Source organism: Aquarana catesbeiana, linkage group LG06, assembly GCF_042186555.1.
Source record: "Aquarana catesbeiana isolate 2022-GZ linkage group LG06, ASM4218655v1, whole genome shotgun sequence".
Lineage (NCBI taxonomy): Eukaryota > Metazoa > Chordata > Amphibia > Anura > Ranidae > Aquarana > Aquarana catesbeiana.
This window is the reverse complement of record NC_133329.1, coordinates 198,935,688-198,957,660: the sequence shown is the minus strand read 5'-3', so window position 1 is coordinate 198,957,660 and position 21,973 is coordinate 198,935,688. Positions and strand designations below refer to the sequence as shown.

The following is a 21,973-nucleotide window of genomic DNA, read 5'->3' as shown; positions in this document are numbered from 1 at the left end:
CCATTCACACAGGGACGACTCCCGTTCTGTGCTATGGAACCGTTCTAAGGGGAGCGACGCAAGTCGCTCCGACTTAGAAAAAGGTTCCTGTACGACTTCGGGGGCGACTTGCATAGACTTCTATACAGAAGTCGTTTTGCAAGTCGCCCGGGTAGTCGTTTGCAGGTCGCCTCGCTGAGGCGACCTGCAAGTCGTGTTGCCCCTGTGTGAATGGGGTCTTAAACTTCACAAAATTTCCCCCAATATCCCCACCACTTGTTGGAGATGCTCAGAGGGAGAAGGTTCCCTTATCCACATATGGTGGTCCTGCCCATCCATTCAACCTTTCTGGAAAGAGGTCCATCGCATTACCACTAACATTACCACATACCAAATTGAATTCTCTCCAGCCCAAATGCTGCTACACCATTCCTCCATCCCAAAAAAGGACTACCATCGCTCTCTTGCTCTACACCTGATAAACGCTGCTAAAATGTGCATTCCGACTGTCTGGAAGTCCTCCAAACCCCCCACTATAGCTGATTGGCTCAAACGAATAACTAAAATAGCAGAAATGGAGGAACTGATCCATCAAGCCAAAGATACTCTCCAAATTCAGGAATATCTGGTGTTGCTGGCAACATTTCCAAACCACAGACGAATATGCTGGTCTAATGTCCTAAGGACTTAGGCTAGCTTTCGTGGCCCAGTCGGAGGAGGAAACGTTAATACCTACTTTATCAATCTAACTCCCCCAACCTCGCTATTCCCTCTATCATTCCCTTCTTTACTATCCTCCCCCATCTACGGGATTGCTACATGTTGCTAGGGATGACGTTCCCATTCTCACCAACCCACCCTACACCTTCTCCTTGGAACTACTCTTTCCAAACCCACAATCTCCATTTCCCAATCTACATATTTTATGCCTTTCTAACTAACCCCTCAAAGGATTGCTAGTGGTCCGGTGACCGCAATCCTACCACACATTAACCCATTTTGAGGTAATGCTCAATCATCAACGAACTTCTATATACAGATAACCCATCAAGCCCAGACAAACATCAGTTTAGCTTCAGACTGAACGAGTCTATACACATTCTCAATTGTAGCCATAATCCCTGAAGACCCCTGATCTTGACCCACATTATTAAAAAGTCTATCTATTAGGGAACAAAACGGCTTGTAGTAACCTAGACAAGCTCATTGGAATACATCATTAGGCTACGTTATTAAACATAATGAGACCTAACCGAACCCCAGTAACAAAAATGTACTCAATACACTAATTCAAGGCATAGATTCCCCATTTTCGACTGTTCAATACTTGTTTATGATTTCTTACTGTTATACCATACTTCAGTTCCGAAGTATAAAAGTTAATCAAAGTTTATAATACAAAAATGGAGCTTATTGTATCGCTTACTCTATACCACAGCATTGTATTAATCCTTGTATGTTTTCATTCTGTATCGCTATTGTGTACCATGACTTTTATTCACAATAAACAACAATTTGGAAAAAAAAAACTGCCCCATCATATTGCCACCATCAAAACTGCCCCATCAGAATTGCCACCATCAGAATTGCCACCATCAGAATTGCCACCATCAGAATTGCCACCATCAGAATTGCCACCATCAGAATTGCCACCATCATATTGCCACCATCAGAATTGCCACCATCATATTGCCACCATCAAAACTGCCCCATCATATTGCCACCATCAAAACTGCCCCATTAAATTCCTCTATTATAAATCAGTACATGGTGTGTCTGTCCCCTCCCCCGGGCTCTGTAATCAGAGCTGAGATGCTCCAGCCACCCCCCCCCCTGTGTATAACAGAAGCTTTGGTAACCATGGCAACAAAAGCAACACAGTCACTCTGTTTAATGGCTAAAATTTCCTGAAATGACCACTAAACAAACAGCTTTTTCACAAAAACTGTAAAAGATATCAAACTGAAAAGATATATAGCCAGATAGCTGAATATTTTGTGAACATTTTAAAGTTTGGCGTCTGTAGGTGAAAGTATGAAGGAGCTGAAACTTTTGGGAGCGGAAGAAGATTTTAAGGATCTGAAGCATGCTCCCATTGACTTCAATGTTAAAAAAAAGTGTTAAAAAGCTTAATATTTTAAAAAGTATAAATAGTAGAAAAAAAGTTGAAAAAGTCCCATCAGCTGAAAGACGAACATTTTAATAGCTGAAAGTATGCAGAAGTTACGCAGAGCCAAAAAATGTACGAATAAAGAAATAATAAAAATAAATAAAATCGAATAACAATAGTGGGACTGCTAAAGCAGTCCCACTAATAAGTAATTTCTGAACCTTTGTTGCCAAGACCTGACCCTAGCAACCACGCTCTGGAAATTTAACTGTGCATTCTTGCTCAAAGTTGAAAGAAAAGCAGGACTGAAAAAAAGAGGAAAGAACTTGTGCCCACCACTGGGTTGGATTTAGTTTATGTAAATGTAATATTGCACTGTTTCCCTTTTTACAACTTTGACTGCAAAGATCCCAGACTTTTTTTTTTCCCCTCTTTTTATACAGGTTACAGAATCCAGATTTAAGAAAGTAGGTCATAAAGAGAGCACATCCTCAAGTTCATCCTCTTGTTCCTCCATTTCAAATGTGGATCCTCTAAGCGGCATCCTGGATGGAACTGACCCGTTGTCAATGTTTGCTGCAACAGCTGAGCAAGTGTCGACTAGTACGGTAATGATGATCATAATTTTACAGGATCTTTGACTTATTTATAATTCTGTTCTTGTAGCAGAAGTAAACGCTGCCATCAGTTGTCACAAAAACTCCAAACGCTATTTACATACATCACCAAATGTCTGAACTTGTGCCCTTTCCCTGTTTACTGGTATATTCAGCTCTACCCTGCTCTTGCTGAAGCTGACGCCATCTTTTATGCCTCTTGGTGTTTACTTGACCCATTCTTTTCTTCTGTCCTCCATGGATGTCATCGGCAAATCCCTTGGTGATGTGACGTGTATAATGCCACAAATCCTACAACGAATAAGAAAAGGAGGTAGCACTTTCGCAACTCCTGTGACATCCTCTAAATAGATGGGGTTCTGCATATTTCTACATGACCAAGATGCAGTGACTGTGATGGTGCAGGCATGCTTCAGTAATGTTTCCAGAAAACATATTGGTATCTCTTGGTCAGCCATTGCAGGATTTGATGGTTCAACAAGGAGTATGTATTATCTGCTTGCAGATAAGTTGTAATGTTGACTTACCCTTTACTTTTTTTCTTGTACAAGTCCAATATGTGCTACTAAAAGCATTTGGACCACATCCAAACAGGTTTTTTTTTTAAAAAAGGTGTGTGTAATAAAATGTGTGTGTGTGTGTGTGTGTGTGTGTGTGTGTGTATATATATATATATAATTATTACACACACCTTTTTAAAAAAAAAAAAAAAAAAACCTGACTGTTTGCGAGTGTTGTCTTGCAAAACTAGCAGGATTAAAGCCTCTGCGGTGTGCAACACAGCATTTGGCCAGAGGTGCGAGGGCGCCGGTGACACTCGGAGCCGTTTGGATGCACTTGGAAATGCTCTTTTCCCTAGTCTCTCCGGTGCCCCCCCACCTCTGGCCACATGCTGTACTGCATACTATAGAAGTCAATGTGGAACGAATTATCTATGGGGAAACTCTTTGATATGCGAGTGTTTTGGATTACAAGCATTCTCCTGGAACGGATTATTTCAGCCATTTGCTAAAATCATTTAAGCTAATTTTTTTTTCCCTCGTGTACACACAGCACCCCATATTAACAGAAAAACACAGAATTGTTGACATTTTTGCAGATCCTATTAAAAAAGAAAAACTGAAATATCACATGGCCCTAAGTATTCAGACCCTTTGCTCAGTATTTAGTAGAAGCACCCTTTTGATCTAATACAGCCATGAGTCTTTTTTGGAAAGATGCAACAAGTTTTTCACACCTGAATTTGGGTATCCTCTGCCATTCCTCTTTGCAGATCCTCTCCAGTTCTGTCAGGTTGAATGAGCCATTTTTAGGTCTCTGCAGAGATGCTCAATTGGGTTTAAGTCAGGGCTCTGGCTGGGCCATTCAAGAACAGTAACGGAGTTGTTGTGAAGCCACTCCTTTGTTATTTTAGCTGTGTGCTTAGGGTCATTGTCTTGTTGGAAGGTAAACCTTCGGCCCAGGCTAAGGTCCTGAGCACTCTGGAAAAGGTTTTCGTCCAGGATATCCCTGTACTTGGCCGCATTCATCTTTCCCTCAATTGCAACCAGACGTCCTGTCCCTGCAGCTGAAAAACACCCCCACAGCATGATGCTGCCACCACCATGCTTCACTGTTGGGACTGTATTGGACAGGTCATAAGCAGTGCCTGGTTTTCTCCACACATACCGCTTAGAATTAAGGCCAAAAAGTTCTATCCTGGTCTCATCAGACCAGAGAATCTTATTTCTCACCATCTTGGAGTCCTTCAGGTGTTTTTTTTTTTTTTAGCAAACTCCATGTGGGGTTTCATGTGTCTTGCACTGAGGAGAGGCTTCCGTCGGGCCACTATGCCATAAAGCCCTGACTGGTGGAGGGCTACAGTGATGGTTGACTTTCTACAACTTTCTCCCATCTCCCGACTGCATCTCTGGAGCTCAGCCACAGTGATCATTGGGTTCTTCTTTACCTCTCTCACCAAGGCTCTTCTCCCCCGATAGCTCAGTTTGGCCAGCTCTAGGAAGGGTTCTGGTCGTCTCAAATGTCTTCCATTTAAGGATTATGGAGGCCACTGTGCTCTTAGGAACCTTAAGTGCAGCAGAATTTTTTTTTGTAACCTTGGCCAGATCTGTGCCTTGCCACAATTCTGTCTCTGAGCTCTTCAGGCAGTTCCTTTTTTGACCTCATGATTCTCATTTGCTCTGACATGCACTGTGAGCTGTAAGATCTTGTATAGAAAGGTGTGTGGCTTTCCTAATCAAGTCCAATCAGTATAACCAAACACAGCTCACAAGTGGGAATGGTGTTGAGCTTACGTCCGTATCAGGGGCCAGGTTGGACCCCATTCGGTGCAAGCTGCTTCCCCCCCCCTCACCACTTTTATTACCGCATGGTAGCGCAAGAATAATATACCTGATATAATCAAACACAGCTGGACTCAAATGAAGGTGTAGAACCATCTCAAGGATGATCAGAAGAAATGGACAGCACCTGAGTTAAATATGAGTGTTGCAGCAAAGGGTCTGAATACTTAGAACCATGTGATATTTCATTTTTTCTTTTATAATAAATCAGCAAAAATGTCAACAATTCTGTGTTTTTCTGTCAATATGTGGTGCTGTGTGTACATTAATAAGGGAAAAAAAATTAACTTAAATGATTTTAGCAAATGGCTGCAATATGACAGAGTGAAAAATTGAAGGGGGTCTGAATACTTTCCGTCCCCACTGTGTATGTATGTGTGTGTAATATATATATATATTTTAGCGCTGAAATCCGGGCAGATAGACACAAATAAATGTAGTTCTAAATTCATTAACCACTTCAGCCCTGGACAGATTTACTCCCTTCCTGACCAGAGCACTTTAGCACTTTTTACAATTTGGCACTGCATCGCTTTAACTGCTAATTGCGTGGTCATGCAATGCTGTACCCAATCGAAATTTGCGTCCTTTTTTTTTTCCCCCACAAATAGAGCTTTCTTTTGATGATAAACCTCTGCGATTTTTATTTTTTGCGCTATAAACGGAAAAAGACCGAAAATGTTGAAAAAAAAAATATTTTCTACTTTTTGTTATGGAAAAAAAAAAAAAATCCAACAAACTCAATTTTAGTCATACATTTAGGCCAAAATGTATTCGGCCACATGTCTTTGGTAAAAAAAAATGTCTAAGCACTTTTATTGGTTTGCGCAAAAGTTATAGTGTCTACAAGCTAGGGTACATTTTCTGGAATTTACACAGCTTTTAGTTTGACTGCCTATGTCATTTCTTGAAGTGCTAAAATGGCAAGGCAGTACAACCCCCCCCCCCAAATGACCCCATTTTGGAAAGTAGACACCCCAAGGAAATTGCTGAGAGGCATGTTGAGCCCATTAAATATTAAATTTTTTTTGTCCCAAGTGATTGAATGATAAAAAAAAAAAAAAAATTTACTAAAATTTTGTCACTAAATGATATATTGCTCACGCATGCCATGGTTATATGTGAAATTGCGGCCCAAAATACGTTTAGCTGCTTCTCCTGAGTGTGTATGGGGATACCACATGTGGGACTTTTTGGGAGCCTAGCTCAGGATTTCTAAGGGCTTAAATTTTTGATTCACTCCTCACTACCTATCACAGTTTCGAAGGCCATAAAATGCCAAGATAGCACAAAGCCCCCCCCCCCCCCCCCCCCCCAATGACCACATTTTGGAAAGTAGACACTCCAAGCCATTTGCTGAGCGGCATGGTGAGTATTTTGCAGATCTCACTTTTTGTCACAAAGTTTTGAAAATTGAAAAAAAAAAATACATACAATTGTTTTTGAAAATGAAGAAAGACAAGAAAAATGTATTTTTTTTTTTTTTTTCTATTTTCAATTTTCAAAACTTTGTGACAAAAAGTGAGGTCTGCAAAATACTCACTATACCTCTCAGCAAATAGCTTGGGGTGTCTACTTTCCAAAAATGGGTCATTTGGGGGGGGGGGGGGGGGGGGGGGGTGCCACCTGGGCATTCCATGGTGTCCGAAACTGTGATAGGCAGTGAAGAGTGAAATCAAAAAATTTACGCCCTTAGAAAGCCTGAAGGCGGTGCTTGGTTTTCGGGGTCCTGTACGTGGCTAGGCTCCCAAAAAGTCTCACACATGTGGTATCCCTATCCCCGTACTCAGGAGAAGCAACAATGTATTTTGGGGTGTAATTTCATATATTCCCATAGCATGCTTGAGCAATATATCGTTTAGTGACAACTTTGTGCAAAAAAAAAAATTGTCTTTTTTCCCGCAACTTGTGTCAGAATATAAAATATTCCATGGACTCGACATGCCTCTCAGCAAATAGCTTGGGGTGTCGACTTTCCAAAATGGGGTCATTTGGGGGGGGTGGGGGGGGGGGTTGAACTGTCCTGGCCTTTTATGCACAACATTTAGAAGCTTATGTCACACATCACCCACTCTTCTAACCACTTGAAGATAAAGCCCTTTCTGACACTTTTTTTGTTTACATTAAAAAATTTTATTTTTTTTTGCATATATAATATTTTTTTTTTTTTTTTTTTTTTTTAAAGCAAATGCCCTACAGGTTAAAATGGTGGGTGTTTCTTGTTTTTTTTTTTTTTTTTTTTTTCACACAGTATTTGCGCAGCGATTTTTCAAACGCTTTTTTTTGGGAAAAAAACACACTTTTTAAAATTTTTAATGCACTAAAACACACTATATTGCCCAAATCTTTGACAAAATAAAAAAGATGAAAAGGTCGGGTACATGGATACCAAACATGACTTGCTTTAAAATTGCGCACAAACGTGCAGTGGCGACAAACAAACTAAATACATTTTTAAAAGCCTTTACAGGTTACCACTTTAGATTTACAGAGGAGGTCTACTGCTAAAATTGCTGCCCTCGATCTGACCTTCGCAGTGATACCTCACATGCATGGGGCAATTGCTGTTTACATTTGATGCTAGACCGACGCTTGCATTCGCCTTTGCGCAAGAGCAGGGGGGGGGGGGGGGGGCAGGGGTGCTTTTTTATCTTATATTTAAACTGTTTTTTTTTTTTTAATCATTTTTGTTATCTCAGGGAATGTAAATATCCCCCATGATAGCAATAGGTAGTGCCAGGTTCTCTTATCAAAAAAAAAAAAAATGGGGTCTCTCCTCTTGCTAGATCTCTCCTCTGCCCTCAAAGCATCTGACCACACCAAGATCGGTGTGATAAAATGCTTTCCCAATTTCCCATAGGCGCTGTTTACATCTGGCGAAGTCATGAAATGCTCGTAGCTTCCGGTTTCTTAGGCCATAGAGATGTTTGGAGCCATTCTGGTCTCTGATCAGCTCTATGGTCAGCTGGCTGAATCACCGGCTGCATTCTCAAGTTCCCTGTTGGTACAGGAGAGCCAGAGAAAAACATGGAAGATGGTGTTGGTGGGGGGTGCATTCCTTCCCACTGCTTGTAAAAGCAGTCTAGAGGCTAATTGGCCGCTAGGATTGCTTTTACATGAAAGCCGACCGATGGCTGAAAAGATTACCAAGATGATACTTAAACCTGCAGGCATCATTCTGGTATAACCACTCAAAGTCCAGCAACGTACTGGTATGTTGCTGGACTTTGAGTGGTTATACCAGAATGATGCCTGCAGGTTTAAGTATCATCTTGGTAATCTTTTCAGCCATCGGTCGGCTTTCATGTAAAAGCAATCCTAGCGGCCAATTAGCCTCTAGACTGCTTTTACAAGCAGTGGGAAGGAATGCACCCCCCACCAACACCATCTTCCATGTTTTTCTCTGGCTCTCCTGTACCAACAGGGCATATATTGTGAAGAATATTATTAATATCTAATATTCTTGTATCTCAGAGGCGCTTCCGGATGAAATAGCATTGATAGCCAAACTGACTTAAAACAAAGTGTGAGTTTATTATCACACAGTTGGCATCATAAATACAATGTTAAAAGTATAATAGTTCAGTACAGTGTGGGTAAAAATATATGAAATAGAATAAAAAGTTATAAAGCTGTATAAGCTTATGAAAGCATGTATGCTTCATGGCTGCTGTCTTTCTCCATGCTGTGTGTGTGTCCTCCAAGAAGAAACAGGAAATGACGTTCTTAGTCTTCTGGCAGAATTGACAGCTGTCTCAACTTATCAAAGTATCTTGTGTACATGTCAGTATCATCTATCCTAATGACTGTGTGTCTGTGTGTGTGTCTGTCTGTGTGTCTGTGTGTCCTTCAATATGGAAGCATTGGCTTTATATGTTACATGTGAACGTGTGAACGTCAACCTCACACCAACTTAGAACCTTGTATGGCACATATTCATTTCTGCTAGCTTCAGTATGCACTCATAGTCATATATGGCATATGATTGACAAGCCCACATGTAACACTCCATATTTGAAGTAATATGCTGATCATGTAATGTCATATAACCAAACATCTATATAATATGAACACATATTATCAACTTTACATTAAGTAACTATATACTAGTACTTATTAATATGACTGGAACTACAAACTAACTTAACTTAATAGTATATAATCCACAATGTATATTCCTTTAGCTATGTGGACACGTGTCTATTTTCGTCTTCTCATGACATTCTAAGATACCTTAAATGTCATACTCAAATTGGCTACACCAGAAAAATCCAGCAATGCTCAGCTTTAGAAGAAGAATCATGTCAAATCTATTGATCAAGGTCATTCACACATACTCTATTTATCATGATTAATCATAAAACCAAATATGTTTTGCAAGCTTGCCATGAATATAATATAACACCTATAAGTGCCGAATTATGAATTTGGAATAATATTCTAACATATTGTAAACTTTTTTTTCATGCTGCCTGTGGGCTGAACGAAAAAAAGAGATTGATCGGTGGGTATGCCCACCATTAGAATACCTCCCTTCATCCACCCACTTCTGATGATGGGCATACATGCACCGTTTATATATGCCGAAGCATGGGGGCATCCGCCCCAAAAGGTAGGAGCAAATCGCTCCTCCGCCCCTGCTGCCCCCATGCTTCGGCATATATGCTCTTTTTTTTTTTAACTGTGGTGGTGAAATCACCTCCGACAGCGCTGGAGTCACGGCTTTATGTATCGTGGGAGCAAACGCTGTTGCTGTCGAGATAAATCCTCGCAGCAACTGAATGGCGTACCTGCTAAGCAAATGATGGTTAACAATAAAACAAAGTAACATTACAGTATAACAGTAAGACTTACCATACCTGCAAGGCAAATACAAAAAAAATAGTAAAAAATAAAACATTTTTTAACGCAACCTGTGCCTAAAATATATATATGCCGAAGCATGGGGGCATCCACCCGCAAAAGCTCGGAGCAAATCGCTCCTCCGCCCCTGCTGCCCCCATGCTTCGGCATATATGCTCTTTTTTTTTAACTGTGGTGGTAAAATCGCCTCCGACAGCGCTGGAGTCATGGCTTTATGTATCGTGGGAGCAAACGCTGTTGCTGTCAAGATAAATAAATCCGCTCTGCAGCTAAATTTGCGTACCTGAAAACAAAAAAATGGTTAACAATAAAACACAGTAAACAGTAAAGTATAAAAAATTGCATACCTTTCAAGCAAACATGATAAAACATAATAACAAAACATTGCAGAATATAATACAGTAAAAAAGAGCAGAACAATATAGAGAGAACAATAAAATAAACAATTTTTGTTCTTTTTATTTTATTTATTTTTTGAACACTTTTTTTTTTTTTTTCTTTTGTAACTGTAACCGGTTCCAGGTTCGGGTCTCTCAAAATGCGATGGCATCTTGGGAGACCCTGTGAAAGTGTGCCTAGTCTGTGCAGTTCTGTACTCTCCGCTAGTGTATGGTAGCGTTCAAAACATTCACCAATGCAAAGACCAGGATTGTCAGGACGGGAGGGACAATAATAGCGGGTGTCACTCCTATATCTGCGCTTGCTGTAGACACGACATCTTTTTGGGGGGGCTAGTTGGGTAGGGGTACTCGGGAGGACATAAAGAAAATGCCTCTCATGCAGCCGGCTTACTGCATTTGGTTGGGGAAGATGAGGTGGAGCACTGTCTGGAAACAGAAGGGCTCTGATGGTCTCTTCCTGGAATTTAAGGAAGGATCCAGTCCGTCCTGAAGCTCTGTAAAGCACATAAGCGTTCAGCAAAGCCAATTGAAATAAATAAACAGACACTTTCTTGTACCAGTGTCTGGCCTCACGGGCAATTAGGTATGGCGCCAACAACTGCTCGTTGAGGTCCACCCCTCCCATATTTTGGTTATATTCGTGGACACAGAGGGGTTTCTCCACAACACCAGTCGCCGTAGTAATTTGGACCATTGTGTCTGCATGAAGGGAGGTAAGAACGAAAACATTCTTATTATCCCTCCACTTCATAGCGAGCAAATTATTACACTGCAAGCAGGCTCTCTCCCTCAGCCTAAGACGGGAATCTACAAGCCGCTGGGGAAAGCCCCGATTAGGTCGCACGGTGCCACATGCTCCAATCTGCTGATCAAACAAGTGACTAAAAAGTGTCACGCTCGTGTAATAATTGTCCACATATAAGTAGTACCCCTTTCCGAATAAGGGTGACACCAAGTCCCACACAATCTTGCCAGCGCTTCCTATGTAGTCAGGGCAGTTTGTCGGCTCTACGTGGCTATCTTTTTTTCCTCGTAAACCATAAAACTACATGTATAGCCTGTGGCCCTGTCACAGAGCTTATACATCTTGACCCCGTATCCGGCACGCTTGCTGGGAAGGTACTGTTTGAATGACAAGTGGCCAGAAAACTTAATCATGGACTCATCTACGCAGACAACTTGATGGGGAGTAAACAAGTCTGCAAAACGTTGTTTGAAATGGTTTACGAGGGGCAGAATTTTGTAGAGCCGATCGTATCCAGGGTCTCCACAAGGACGACAGAGTTCATTGTCATTGAAGTGCATGAACCACAAGATCTGCTCATATCGTGCCCTGGTCATTTAGGCAGAGAACAAGGGCATATGGTGAATTGGGTCAGTGGAGAACAATATGACCGCAACTCACTCTTTTTAGTTATGCCCATGTTGAGGGATAGGCCCAGAAAGAGCTTAAATTTGGAGACCGTAATTGGTCTCCAATCTCTGGCAAAGGAGGACTAGGGAATAGTGGCGATGTGTTGACCAGCGTACAAATTGCTTTGGTCCACAATAGATCTATAGAGATCTTCGGTGAAAAACAGCGAATAAAAATCAAGTGATGTAAAATCAACTGTTTCCACCTGAATGCCGGGTTGGCCAGTGAATGGGGGAAGTACGGGTGCTGCAGAAGTGGTGGGCTCCCAATTAGGATTGGCGAACGCAGTAGGAAGGGCACTATGGGCACGAAAGGCCTGTGTTCGTCTTGGTGGCAGCGAAACACTACTTGTGCTTGCCACCTCACCAGTTTGAACTGCACTTATGGGACTCGCCACGTCACCACGTGTTACTACAGCGCTGGATGTACGACCAGGGTGTACTAGGCCGCTGGTGCTTGCCAGTTCACCAGAAGGAATAGCGGCGCTAGTACTGCTCTGCTCCATACGAGGGACCTGAGGTTCTTGCACATCAACGACAGAAGAAGTTGTTCGTGGTCTGGTATGCCTGACCTTGGCAGGGACCACAACTCCATCGTCAGAGCTATCTGTCATGGAGCCGCTGTCGTCTACAGGATCGTATTCTGAGCCTGAATCTGACAAATGAGTGACTTCCTCTTGACTATCTGTCATGCTCAGAAACGTGTAGGCCTCTAAACTAGTGTACCTTCGATTTTCCATTTTGGGCTCTAAATTTAGTGGTACACTAGTGAGGAATCACAGGTAAGAAAGCTCCTGACTGTTAGCGACTGTATCAAAACGCTACCAAAAAAACTGTTAGTGATCGCAAGGATCAGGCCTGACTCTGCGAACGCTGCAGTTATGTGTGTTTAGTGTTTTGTAAGTGACAGTGATCGATCGATACTGCACTTGGGTGGGCTGGGCTGGGCTGGGCCGAGGGGCAAAAGGCATGTGCTAGGAGGTATCTGGGCTGATCCCGCTAACACTGTGTTTTTGGGAACCCTAAACTGCTGGGGACGCTAGTATAGATCTGATCAGATATTGATCCGTTCAGATACTATACCACTAATGGAGGTGTATGCTGCGTGGGTGTTAGCGGTACTGGCGCTAACCTGATGCTGCCTGGGGCGACGCAGACCCCATCTGACCCTAAAACCTAACATATCACCGCCGGGCGATCAGGGGGTTAAACCTTTATTAGGTAATAAACGGCAGGTGCCCTGAAAGTATAAAAAACTAACCAGCGTCACCCGTAACAGTTATATGGTGATCACTGGTGAAAGGGTGTTAACTAGGGGGCAATCGGGGTTAAAACCCTTATTAGGTAGTATGACGCTATGAAACGCTGACAGCGAACCTAAATACTTACCTCCCTAACTAGCATCACCTGTGACACTAATACAGCGATCAGAAAAACAATTGCTTATTGATACTGCGACGGGGGGGTGATCACGGGGTTAAACCTTTATTAGGGGGGTTAGGGGGGTATCCTAGACCTAAAGGGGGCTAACACTAACTGCCCTACCGCTTATAACTGTCACAAACTGACACCAATGCAATAATCAGTAAAAAAAGAAAAACGCTATTGGTGTCACTGTGATGGGGTTCAGGGGGGTGATGGGGGGTGAAAAGTGTGCCTAGAGTGTTATACTGTACATGTGGCGTTTGGTGCACTTGAGGTCTTCTCTGCTCGGCGCCGGAACGAAAAAGACCGACCCGAGGAGAGATGACATCACTTCCTCTGCCGCTGTTTACATTACAGAGGCAGAGGAAGATTGTCATTCGTTGGGAGCGATTGCGAGGGGGTGGCCACGAATGACTCCCCTAACTATGCCGATCGCCTCGGGCACCGCCCGCGGGAGGCAAATCGCGTACCAGGTACATGATTTTGCCTGCCCGTGCCATTCTGCCGCATTATATCTGCGTTAGGTGGTCGGCAAGTGGTTAATACATCATTAAATATATTTTTAAATTTAATGAAGTACTTTGTCTGTCTTTCTGTTTCTATTCTCTGCCTTGCTCACGCTCTCTCGCTCTCGTAAAAGAAAAGTTCCTCAAAAGGCGGTGCTTTGAAGGACCATGAACACTTAGAAAAAAAAATATAGTAAAAAATACACTTTTTATTCATTTTAACATATCATAAAACACATAATGAGCTTGAAATACAGAGTTGCAGCACATAAGAGGATGGAAGAAGCCCAAACCAACTGCCAACTAGACTGATATGATCCAATGCGTTTTGAAATGTGAAGTAAGGCTCTTCAGGGAAAAAGGGAGAGGGCTGATGGGCTTCCATAAAAATACGAACAATCTATATAAAGTTGATACAAAATATAATTACATATACATGTAACACCATACAAGTACATACAATAGTTCAATCATTTATAGAACCAAATGTGTTATGTTATTCTCAAAAACTGACCTCATGTGTTTGATGCTTTTATGCACTGGAGATCAATTACTCAAGGTAAGAAGAAGAGGATGGGAAAGTCCATATAGAACAGCACAATGTTGGGTCATGTGCAGGTCTCATCCCATGCACTACCGAAGTACCGCCCAGAAAGGAGGATGGAGAGCTGACACGAGAGACCAGAGGGGGACAAACGGGTCAACTAAACAGTGCAGATTACATTGACTCGAGAGCAGAGAGGATGGCCAAAAACTACTCCTTGGTGATTAATGTGGCATCTGTCGCCACACTATACACCTATTCATAAAATTAAATATAAAATATGAAAAGGATTTAATGGCTGATCAGAGTGATAAGTCAAACTTATTGATTAATATAATTGATATTTATTATTCCAAAAGGGAGATAGAAACCATACATTACAGTTAAGTGACCTACCTATTAGTGTTGTTTTTAGGATCACTTCTGATCAGAGGAGCCCCAAAGGACTTTTCAAAAATTACAGTGCAGTCAACCCCAGAGGAAAAAATTATCCATAGATTTCACAGGTTGAAAAAAATCATAGGCCGTAGATGGTAAGACAAAAAAGCCAAACAGGAAAACAGCAATATGCCTGTATTTGATAATATAGGGGAATGAAGATAAACCTAGGTTGAAAAAATAAAAATAATACAAGGTTTAGATTGAGGTGTGTGAATAAATTATAAAACACACTTCAAAAAATTGAGCAAAAAGCTTACCCCATAACAAACAGCGCTTGTCTGCCACCTATGTGGACATGTTGCCTCCACAGTGCATCAAAGCAAACTGAGGATAGATCTCAAATGAAGATTGCTGGCTGAGCTAAATGTGCCACACCTGGGGCAGTGTAACACGCCCCCATGGTGTGCCCTCCCCTTCCCACCTAGACATTATGACAGGTCCCCACATCTCCCCTGGGAGGGTGGCATACTGCTCCGTCCCACCCACACACTGGTTGGAACGTGTGTTGGAATGCAAAGCCTAGTCACGCCCCAAAGGCGTGGCCAGGATGCATCAGGAAGCGCTGCAATGGAAACCCGGCCGAGGGCGGACGCTTGACGCGGTGGCTAGGCCGTCTGCCCACTGATGCCAAATAGGGCAAAGGGACGCAGGAAACCCTGCGTCCCAAACCAACGCAGCCGTCGCTGCCCTCTGGAGCAGTCCTTACAGCTTGGGTGTGCCAGCTGGGAAGTAGCTGGCAGTGCAACGGTAGAGCTGCACATGAACCGTACTGTGAAAGATAAAGAAAAGTTATAAGAAAAAAAGGAAACAAAAGGGGAGAGGAAAAAGAAAGCCGATGAGAATTAGGATAAAAAAAAAACAGATGAAAAATACAAGGAACAAAAAAGGAGAAAATTACTGCACAAACCATGAAGTCAATGAGTGACTTAACAATTATAACAATCAAACACGAAATAGAACCCCAGAGTTATCTTTTTATTGACCCATCAATGCTGATTCTTTGAAGAATTTCAACTTGAAAAGGTGTGTGTGTGTGTGTGTATATGTATATATGTGTGTGTGTGTGTATGTATATATATGTATGTATGTATGTGTGTGTGTGTGTGTATATATATATATATATATATATATATATATATATATATATTCTCATCCCAAAAACCAGAGTTAGGCAGTAAAGTAATTTGAATTAGTTTGTTCTCTGGACCACCAGAGACGAACCCATCCAAAAAGGCTTATAAGAAACTGACTCATTTAGGTCAGGGAAAGAGGTAGCATTAAGTCAAAAAATCCATTGTTGCTCCCGCTGCAACAATGTTTTATTCCAGTCCCCGCCCCTAAGGCCTGAGTCAACATGATCCAGTATTAAAAACTTTATTTGTGGGAAAATTCCACCATGGAAAGATGTAACGTGGCCCACTGGTAAATCAGTTACATGATTGCATACTATGGGTGTGTTTATATGCCCTCCATTTGTGCGAACATTTGCAGAATGTTTTGGAACAAACCGAAAATTAGTTAGGAGATCTGGATGCTTTGCCACATTCATATATTGACAGTATTCACATCCCCCACATGTGTAGGTGCAGGTCTTTTGCAAAGATCACCTCCATCCGGCTTAAATTCACTAGACAAGCCTGTCTCTCGGAGACCTAGCTCTCCGAAACGTAAAGGATGGTCGTTCCGATGCGCATGATCCAGCTATGGGATCAAGCGTCAGAACGTGCCAGTATTTGTTTATGATCCCTTTAAAACTCTCCTGTTGATTTGAGAAACGGGTTATGATTCTCAGTTACCCTGCATCGGATTTTTGAATTTTTGCTTTTGTATAATAGTTTTTGTCTATTTTTAGTGATTGCTTTTTTAAAAAAGCTTGAGGCATTTGTTGGAATATCCCCTAGCTTTTAGTCTCAGCTTCAGTATATCAATCTGCTTCCTCTTTAAAAATGATGTAATTCGAGCAATTTCGTCTGATGCGGAGATGTTGTCCGTACAGTATTGAATTAACCAAAACTTCTGGGGTGAAAACTGGTGGCATGAAGTGTGCCATTCCCAGCAGAGGCTGCCCTCCATCTTTCTATATATATATATATATATATATATATACACACACACACACACACACACACACACACACACACACACACACACACACACACACAAAAATTAGATTTTTGTTGGATTGCTTGACATGTGAATCTGAGATTGAAGGTGTTGACGTTTAAGGGTCTGCACAAAAGTATGTAGCAGCTCATCAGAGCCACCCCACACTAAAAAAAAAAATCATCAAAAAGAAACCAAGGAATCACATGGCCATATAAAATGGCTAGATCGTCAGAAGTACTAATCATACATTCCCACTCCCCCAGGTACAGATTGGTATGGGACGGGGCACACAAAGTCCCCATAGCCACGCCCTGTACCTGGAGGAAGTGGGACCCATTGAAAATGAAGTAATTGTGATTCAAAATAAAATCCAATGCATCAACAATGAAATTGTTAAATTTATGATCAAAATGACTTTTTTCCGATCGAACTTGTTGGATGCAAGCCAGGCCCCTATCATTTGGAATGGAACTATAAAGGGCCTCCACATCGATGGCCACCAGGACTGCATTGCTGGGAACCTGGAGGCCATCAATGTTTTGAACAAGATGAATAGTGTCCCTTATGTAACTCGGGACATTGAACATATGAGGACGAAGATGACTATCAATGAATTTGCTCAAATTTTGAGTTAAAGAACCGTTGCCCGATATGATGGGGCGACCTGATGGATGCAACATACTCTTGTGCAGCGTTGGTAATGCGTAAAACGTAGGTGTACGTGGGAAGGGAATACGAATAAATTCCCATACATTTTTAGAGATCAAATTATTTTGAAAAGCAATAACCACCAATTGGTAGAATTCTTGCTCAAATTTATCAATTTTACTTTTGGTTACAGGGGCATGCCAAACTTTGTTCAAAATGTTCATGCACATAGTAATGTACTGTTCGTTATCGAGAATCACTATATTGCCCCCCTTGTCGGATGGCTTTATAGTGATTGTCGAATTACTGGAAATGTTTTGAAGAGTTTTGTACTCAGGCACAGAGTGGTTAGAATTCATGATTTTTTTTTTTATTTTTATGTTCTTAATTTCGTTAGTGGTAAGCCTAACAAGAGCAAGATCATTTGCATTCAAACCCACTGCTGGAAATTTGCCAGACTTTTTTTTTTTTTTTTGACATTTGGAAGAGTCGAACTAATAGTGGGTGAAGGTACACGGTCTAGTTTCTGTAACAGGTGCTCGATATCAATGTGGCCAATAAGATCTGGGTTCGGATCGCTTTCCTCTAGAAGAGCGATTAAATTATCAATAGCTTCTAGTTCTTGGGGTTTAAGAGACCTGCCCTCTTTCAAGGTCTTAGTGTCGCTGTCCACATTCACCCTGTTATTTGGTATTTCTATATTAATCTTTTATTTTTTTGGACTTGCCCAAAGACTATTCTTAGTTGTTTATTCTGAACAATACATGATTCTTGAAAGAGCTGATCACATTAACCTGCAGAGACGAACTGTCTGGTCACCAGGTCTGCCTTAAGTGTTGTGTTAATTAACATGTTACTTATATTGTCTTTTAAAGCGGGGGTCCACCGATCTATCGTTTTTTTTTTTTTTTTTTGAGTTAATTCACAAACTTTTCTTCTCAGCATTACATACTCACATATTGTGTGTAATATGTCCGCCTGTGTCAGATTTCGTCGGAAAGAATAACTTATATTATTCACTGCAGGCAGTTTCCATCTTCATTGTGGGCATTTGAAGCCCACAAGCATTTATTTCCTGGATGTGGTGAATGCTGTGCTCCCAGCATTCACCGCTCGTTCCTGCACATGCTCAGTGGCATCCTGGGAAGCCTGAGACTAGCTCCCAGGAGTCTGGGAGAGGCTAGAAACACGCCTACTCCCACGGGAGGAGAACCAGGAAGTGCAAAGAAGAATAGAAAAATAAAAGGTAATTACGGCGATTTACATTTTTTTAAACGGCATGTCAGCATCTAGGCAAGGAAGAGAATACATAGATATTGTTCAAAATTTGGGTGGAACTCCGCTTTAAGTTTTTGCTAGGGGGGGAGTGTCCATGAGTCAGCCCTACCTCGTTATCTAACCCCTTGTGTTAAATGTGTATAAAAAGGCTGTATTCTGCCCAATAAAGCAGTCAAGATTCTACAAGCTATTATCGACTAGACTTGTATTTAATGCAGCTATAATATTATATCTCTCTGGTCATACTGGAGGAAGCAGTGTTTTTGACGGAGGCACTCAGTGTAGTGTGGGATAGGATCCGTCGCAATTGGTGGCAAGCTCTGGGATGCTTCCTCTTGCCTAGGCACACCCAAATCACCACCAGCTCCTAACAGCAGATGAAACATCACTACGCCAGACTCAAGCGCAGCACCTTGAAGGATCTCCTGGCAGCCTGTGGAAAAGTCTCCAGCAACAAATCCAAAGCGACTCATCACCGAACTAATGGAGATTGACCAGGCCAGCAACCCACCAGCAGACACCTCAGAAGCGACAGAGTTCCAGCGTGACGTCCAGTGGCAACTGGCCTTGTATGGTACTCACCCCCCCCCCCCGCAGGAGGTTATCAGTCAAGTGTTATCAGAGGTGTCCCAGCTGCCAATGGCTGAACTCCAGCGGGACAAAGGAGCGTCAGTTATGTTCAACCGGGAAGCTCCAGCGGCCCGCAAAAAGCTACCCTATGCCGCCTTACGCATGTTTCAAGATGGTGAAGATGAGATGGATGTTTACCTGCAAATGTTTGAGCGGCAATGCGGTCTCCAAGGTGTCAAAGCAGATTGGGTCACGCTCCTGGTCAGCTGGCTCACAGGAAGGGCTGCAGATGTGTACAATAATGTCCCTGATGAGATCAGCCGGGACTATGACCGGGTAAAAGAAAGACTATTGGCTCGCTTCGGCATTACTCCAGAGGCACACCGTTTGAGGTTTCGCAACCTCCGCCGAAAGGAGAGAGAGCCTTACACAGAATGGGCTCATCAAATGACCCGAGCAGCGGAGAGTTGGATGACCGGGTGCCAAGCTGTTACCATGGCAGATGCGCTCCAGCTAATCCTCCTGGAACAATTCTAAGATCATACCCCACATGAGGTTAGAGACTGGGTAAAGGATCAGCGGCCAGTCACAGTAGATGAAGCTGCCACCCTAGCTGACCAATACGTGGATTCAAGGCGGACTGTACAATCAGAGCCTAAGACCCCAGCCCGGCCTGTCCCCAACATTCCACGGAGCGATCCCCGGCCCCACGCGGCTACCATCTTCATGAGGAAAAGGGGACCTCTGCTACAGATGCAACCAAGCAGGGCATGTTAGGAGGTATTGTCTGCAGAATGTTTCCCAGGACGCGCGGAACAACAGGCCCCTTGGACCTGCCCGGGCTGCTGCACAGTGTCTGGAGAGAGATGATGTGACTTACCCAAGCGAGGAGAATATTGGAATTCTACATGAGGCAGACCCTGTGCAAGCTGCCACTACAGATAATCGTTTGCACCATCGACAAGCCGTGTGGATTAATGGTCGGGCTGCCCAGGGACTGCGGGACACGGGAGCTACTATTACCCTGATACAGTCCCGAATGATAAACCCGGCAGAGCAGACGGGACGGTCTGTGGCTGTGCGGGTGGCCGGGGGAAATGTTATGCGGGTCCCCACTGCCAGGGTTCACCTTGATTGGGGTTCGGGGGCCAAAGAAGTGGAAGTGGGATTAATGCAGAACTTACCTGCAGAAGTTTTGTTGGGCAATGATTTGGGATGTTTAAATTCAGCCTTCTCCCTGGATGTATCCCCGGAAGCCTATCCTGTTACCACCCGCCAGCAAGCCCGGATGGAGGTGCGCTCCCTCGAGGATGGGACCCAGGTAAGACCTGTCACCCCTGACCTAGACTGTACTACCCCTACCCCAACTTGGGCTTCTCCCCAAGAATTTGCTCAGGCAACTCTTAGCGACCCTTCCTTAGCTAGCTATAGGGAAAGAGCAGGATTGGACCCTGGGGGGCTGGAGAGGGAGCGAATAGAGTGGGTCCAGGGATTACTCTATCGGGTTACTGAGGGAAAGACAGCCTCCCATCCACCCAAGCGGCAGCTGGTTGTGCCGCAGAAATATCGTCATGACCTGCTGCGCATTGGGCATGACATACCCTTAGCCGGACACCTAGGGATGTCCCGGACCCTCCACCGTCTGACTCAGTCGTTTTTTTGGCCAGGGATTACAGGGGATGTCCGACAGTATTGCCGGACCCGTGACACATGCCAGCGGGTGGGTAAGCATGGGGGCCCGCTGAAAGCTCCCCTACACCCTTTACCGATCATTGATAAACCCTTTAGCTGTGTTGCCTCAGACCTGGTTGGACCATTGCCCAGACCTAGTCCTTCTGGGAAGAGATATATCCTTACTGTGGTGGATTATGCCACCCGGTACCCGGAGGCCATTCCCCTGGCAAATATCCATGCAGAAACTGTGGCTGATGCTTTGCTCCGGATCTTTGCCAGGGTGGGTTTCCCTCGGGAAATCATCTCTGACCAGGGGACCCAGTTCACTGCTGAGCTCACTCAGCAGTTATGGAGGCTCTGTGGGCTAAAGCCCCTACAGAGCTCTCCCTATCACCCCCAGACCAACGGACTGTGTGAGAGGTTCAATGGAACACTGAAACAGCTGCTTAGGACATTTGCAACCTCTCACAGGGATTGGGAGAGATATCTGCCACACCTTCTCTTTGCTTATCGGGAGGTGCCGCAGGAATCTACCGGGTTCTCCCCATTTGAGTTACTGTATGGGAGGCGGGTGAGGGGGCCCCTAGATCTAATCAGAGCCCACTGGGAAGGGGGAATTGATCCCCAAGGGTCCTCTATCGTAGCATACGTTCTTGAGTTTAGGGACAGACTGAAGGAGCTCACGGACACTGTCCAGGAGAACCTTCGGGCTGCCCAAAGGCGGCAGAAACGATGGTACGATCGTACTGCTCGGAACCGCACTCTGGAGGTTGGGCAGAAGGTTCTTGCCCTCAGACCAACCAAGCAGGACAAGTTACAGGCCACTTGGCAGGGACCTTACCGGGTTGTGGCAAAGCTCTGTGACACAACCTACCTAGTGGCTAATTGTTCGGATGAAAGAGTCCGACGGACCTTTCATGTGAACATTTTGAAAGCATACTGGGAAAGATCAGGAGAGGTACCCGCTATATGTGCTCCAGCTGTGGAAGAGTCTGAGAATCTTCCTCTGCTGGTGCTCCCGGAGCTAAATAGAATTACTGCAGGGATAGAGATGAT

The 21,973-nt window shown here is 43.4% G+C and overlaps 1 protein-coding gene across 10 annotated transcripts in view; it reads left to right on the top strand.

Moving 5' to 3' along the window:
• The window catches only part of VPS35L (VPS35 endosomal protein sorting factor like), a 1,435,757-nt gene that overhangs the window by 103,026 nt on the left and 1,310,758 nt on the right, over positions 1-21,973 (top strand). For 9 of the 10 annotated variants that reach the window (XM_073591197.1, XM_073591205.1, XM_073591204.1 and 6 more), the window contains one exon: positions 2,533-2,697. The exons of the other annotated variant lie outside the window; for it this stretch is intronic. In XM_073591197.1, coding sequence (XP_073447298.1) covers positions 2,533-2,697 — 165 coding nt within the window. The remainder of the gene's footprint in view (positions 1-2,532; positions 2,698-21,973) is intronic. 10 annotated transcript variants of the gene reach the window in all.